Here is a 4,527-nt window from a genome sequence, read left to right on the forward strand (position 1 = left end):
TTCGTTCATTTGTTAATTTATCTCTCCGTTCACCTTTCAATGAGTGTTCCTTTGTTATTTCAGGCAATTTGTTGTGCAATTCTTTTCTTGGCTGGTAAAGTTGATCTCGCAGCAATATGTTCAGAACCAGCAAACCTTGCGGAGCAATACGCTCAATACATGGCTAAAGAAACGGAATCAAGCGTCAAGGAATACCTAGACTCATTTCCAACCAACAACACCCTTCCTGATGAGGAGGAACAACTCATCTACGGTGACAAAACCTGTCCCGCTAGTCTCCAATCCATCACAACTGACCCTAACAGTAAAGTTTTCGAGAGAACAACTTGTCCCTTTTTTCTCGTAGCTTCTCATCTATCCACTCGGTACCCAAAGATTATAAACGAGGCTCGCTGCAAGTGTCAAGCCTGTCTGGAAGAAAAAGGTCACAGCACCATTACCGGATGTGAACCCGTGTATCGGCCAGTCAGAGTCCTTTTGAGGACCGGAAGCTGTGTTAATGGGGTGTACCAATATTCATCAGCCATGTATATGAAGCAAGAAGGATGTACATGTGCCAAAAAGAGGGAAGCTCTCTCAGTCCCAGTGTCCAACACGAGTTCTAATGACGATCCCATTACTATGTAACGTAGAGGATAATGTCTACCCCAGTCTTTCAAAGAAAGTCTCTGACGATGATATTCAATGTTGTGTGAATGTGTATGCATGTAATATCGGTGGCATTTTTGTATGCATACTTACTTCTTACGCATTTGACCAGTTTCCGTCTCCACGATAACATATATTTTGTAGGGTTTTCTTAATACTACATAGTAGACATCATTCTGTTTCTCCATATAATTTTTCCCAGTAAAATAAAGTTAATAATTTTAGAGTAATTTGAATTTTGTTCTTGGCAATTGAAAAAAAGACGTCAATTTTGTATTTGCGATAGATATTTGGTAATGCTACCTTGCTAAGTAAATTGCTAAAGATACTAGTATTAGGCTGATCTTCCTCGATTTACGACAAGATGTTTACATTAGTAAGTAGGCAGGTGATGTCCCATCTTGTCAGTTGGCGGTACATGTACATAAGTTTTTATTAACTATGGTTAGTTTTCTTATGATGTAATTTTACTATTAATGATTGAGTACATGAACAGTTTTACATTTATTTGTACGTGTTTGTATCATCAATTTCTATTATGACTCAGGGACACTTCCTTGTCATCCGTATTGTATTTTTAACGCGGGTGCATAATGTAAAAATGTATGCTTTTTCTTGTCAAACATTTTTTTTTTTACTGAAACGGTGCTTTTTGGCATAATATTGTCCCTATTCTATTTAATCTAACTGTATATGTCTTTGTTTATTGTCATTTATTGAACTCGTATTTGAATAAATCACCATTCTTAGTTTTTAAGGTCGTTGTTACTGTTATGATTTCACAGGGCTGACAAACAAACAAAGTAAATTTCAAACTCTTAAAATATAAAATAGACTTTTGAAGACCAGAAATACCCTATGACATATTCCCCCACTTAAGTAAGAATTTTCATATTACTTTATGGGAAAAACAAAATTTTGTTAAGTCTTAACGGTTTATTGAAAATTAAACTTATTTCTGACAATAGTCATTGTCAAAATCAGATTACATCATTCTTACCTGCAAACTGCGCTATAGGTGTGACTACTTCAACAAAGTGAAATAACTAACAATGATCAATCTCATACTTCTTAAACAATGAAGGGTAGAGCAAACATGAACCGCTGGGAAACACAAGAAGCGGTTTAAATTTTGATCGTACGCAAAACTCTTGCTTTAGCTTACAAAGGCCTACTATGACCATTTAAAAGAAAGAAAATATTTTCAAAGGCCGAAAATGAAGGGTTTATATAGCAAAGGAAAAGCATATTAAAGCGAAAGAAAGGTATACAACGCGGATTAAAAATATTGCAAGAAAGAAGAGGCGTATGAGCGCGAATCAAAGGCGTGATAATACGAAATGAAGGCGTTAAAACTCAAAGTAAAGACGATATAACGGGAGAGGTGTAATATTGAGTAAGGAGAGTGCAATGATAGGAAAAGATTACGTAATATTAAAAAAGAAAAGTTTGAAAACGTCGATTTAAAAAGGCGCAATAACGCGGATTTAAAGAGGGCACTGACGCGAAAGAAATACCTTCTGTATCATTCTTCTTTTTATAAGGAAATCAAGAATAGAAGCACTTGTCTTCACAAACAACAGGGCCTACATCTACCCCATACTCCAAGAATTTCTAGAGTAAGTTATACGAGCTTTTGCCTGTCGGAGTCTAGTGGAGCATAACCCTAAAATCTAGAAATATATCTTTAATCGTGTCCATTTCAAATGACTCTTCATGATGAAATATTATTGAATTTTCCTCATACACGTACATACTTCTAATCAGCTTTGAATATGAAAAAATGTGGATTTTCATATTGCTTATTGTTTTCACAGAGAAATTCGTACGTGCTCCCAGACCCCCTCCGCTTAGCTTTGAATAAAGATTTACAGGTACTATGATTTTGCATTAAGATACAGAGTGGAGCTGGTGTGTAGAGCATGGTGCACCTGTAGAAAACATCATCATCATACCAACCTAAAGAAACTGAAACCTGCATGTTTATCTCATTGACTCCGAAACCCATAATCTCTTCATGTGATTAAATTATCTTATTAGCAGGTATTTGTATTCCGTGCAATTTATTTGCTTCAAAGAGATCACATTTACTTTGCCAAAGAGAGACAGCATACTCACTTATTGACAAGGTTCGTATATAGACTTTTAATGTTAACAATTTCAAACCCAAGTGCTGCTGTTGCAGTATTGTATGTTTAGTGCTGTGCTTTGAATCCATCAAAAAGCGATTAACTGCCTTTGCTTTCTACAATAGTAATATTGATGTAGTATGTCGAAAATACATAGATGTAATTGATCGAAGTTCATAAAACAGGAATTTCAAAAAAAATATGAAAAAGGTTTTCTTCGCAGATGGTTTGTAATAATCGACAGTCAGTTGTTGGCCCTGGCTGTGCATACATGTGCATATGTAGTTGTTGGACCTTGAAGTCAAGTGAGGAAACCTTTTTGCAGCCCTTCACCGGCAATGGTAACGTCTCCATATGAATGAGAGTTCTCTAGCGGGAGGTTAAACAATATACATAACAGTTATTAAGAAGACATTAAGCTAAATGAGAGCAAATAAAAATCTAAGCATTATAAATGTGACATCTCATCTTCTAATTCCAATGACTGATTTTCAGTTTTCGCAGTGTTTGATGTGTGTAAAGATGTATAATCTTATCATCGTGTATACCTGTCATGCTTCCTGTTTCTCCGTGTTGCTATATACGTCACGCGACACAGCCAATGGCATTACTACTGACGTCACAAAGAAGTATTCTCCTATGTATTGCGGGGGTGAGGGTCCCGGAAATGTAACAGGCAAATATGGGAAGCATTGAAGGTCATCTATTTTAAACTCGCACTATTTTAAGGGCTGCATGCCTCTGTGTTTATCAACTGGGGGTGCACTCGAATCTCTTGCGATGTTAAAATTCTGATGATAACGCCCCCTTTTCAGATTTTTTCCAAGTTGCATATATATATATATATATATATATATATATATATATATATAGGTTATAGACTTTGTATGGGAAAATATGACGACCGAGTTTTTTGGCGCTAGACGGACCGAGCTTGCGAGGTCCATTCGCGACAAAAAACGAGGTCGTCATATTTCCCATACAAAGTCTATAACCTTTTTATTATATACTTTCAATTTCTTAGAAACTAACAATAATTTTATTTTTAACAATAACTTTATCGGTTTAACTGAGTAAAAGATGAAAAACACGAAAAATTTGAAAATTAACGGCGTAGAAATTTGATTGTGACGTAATGTTTGCGGGCCAGAATGTTTCCGGGCATATATCGTGTGATATATGCCCGCAAACTTTTATAGAAAAAAGAAGAGATGAAATTGAAAGTATATAATATTTATCCTCCGACTCCGCCCCACAGTAGCAGGACCTTCCTCCGACTCCGCCCCACAGTAGCAGGACCTTCCTCAAGCTCACAAAGTTGAAGTATTGTGACTACTTAAGAATAAGTCACCTCCATCCCGCCCCTGTATGAGTTTCTGTGAGAATTAATAGTTCCAATAGGTGAGTTAGCAATATATTGGTATGGCTATACTGTTTACATCCTTCCCCACTGCTTGTTGTGATTGAGCTGGTAAGGATAACACCAGACGCACGGCCGGATATATTCACATTCACATGGCCAATTCACAAGTACCAGTACACCGCCCTTGCAGGATTCGTGACGCAGAGAGGAACCCTTCCAGGTGCTACTACCCCGGGTCAGAGCAGTTCCGGGAAAGATGATGGTTAAGAGGTGTCTCCTCGCTCTCCAAAACTGCACATCTCTTTTAAAATATGTGGTCTCATTGCCAGGTGTAGTTTAATACCCAGGTCATATCATGTCGTATTATAAAGTAAGTAATAAAAGTAA

The 4,527-nt window shown here is 36.8% G+C and overlaps 1 protein-coding gene across 1 annotated transcript; it reads left to right on the forward strand.

Annotated features, from left to right (window-relative positions):
- Positions 1-1,462, forward strand: LOC125670851 (interleukin 17-like protein). The gene has a single exon (XM_048906257.2). It carries the CDS (start codon positions 40-42, stop codon positions 625-627), a length of 588 nt encoding a protein of 195 aa, XP_048762214.2. The 5' UTR covers positions 1-39; the 3' UTR covers positions 628-1,462.
- Positions 1,463-4,527: the final 3,065 nt, after the last annotated feature.

Source organism: Ostrea edulis, chromosome 4 (assembly GCF_947568905.1).
Source record: "Ostrea edulis chromosome 4, xbOstEdul1.1, whole genome shotgun sequence".
NCBI classification, from domain to species: Eukaryota; Metazoa; Mollusca; class Bivalvia; order Ostreida; family Ostreidae; genus Ostrea; species Ostrea edulis.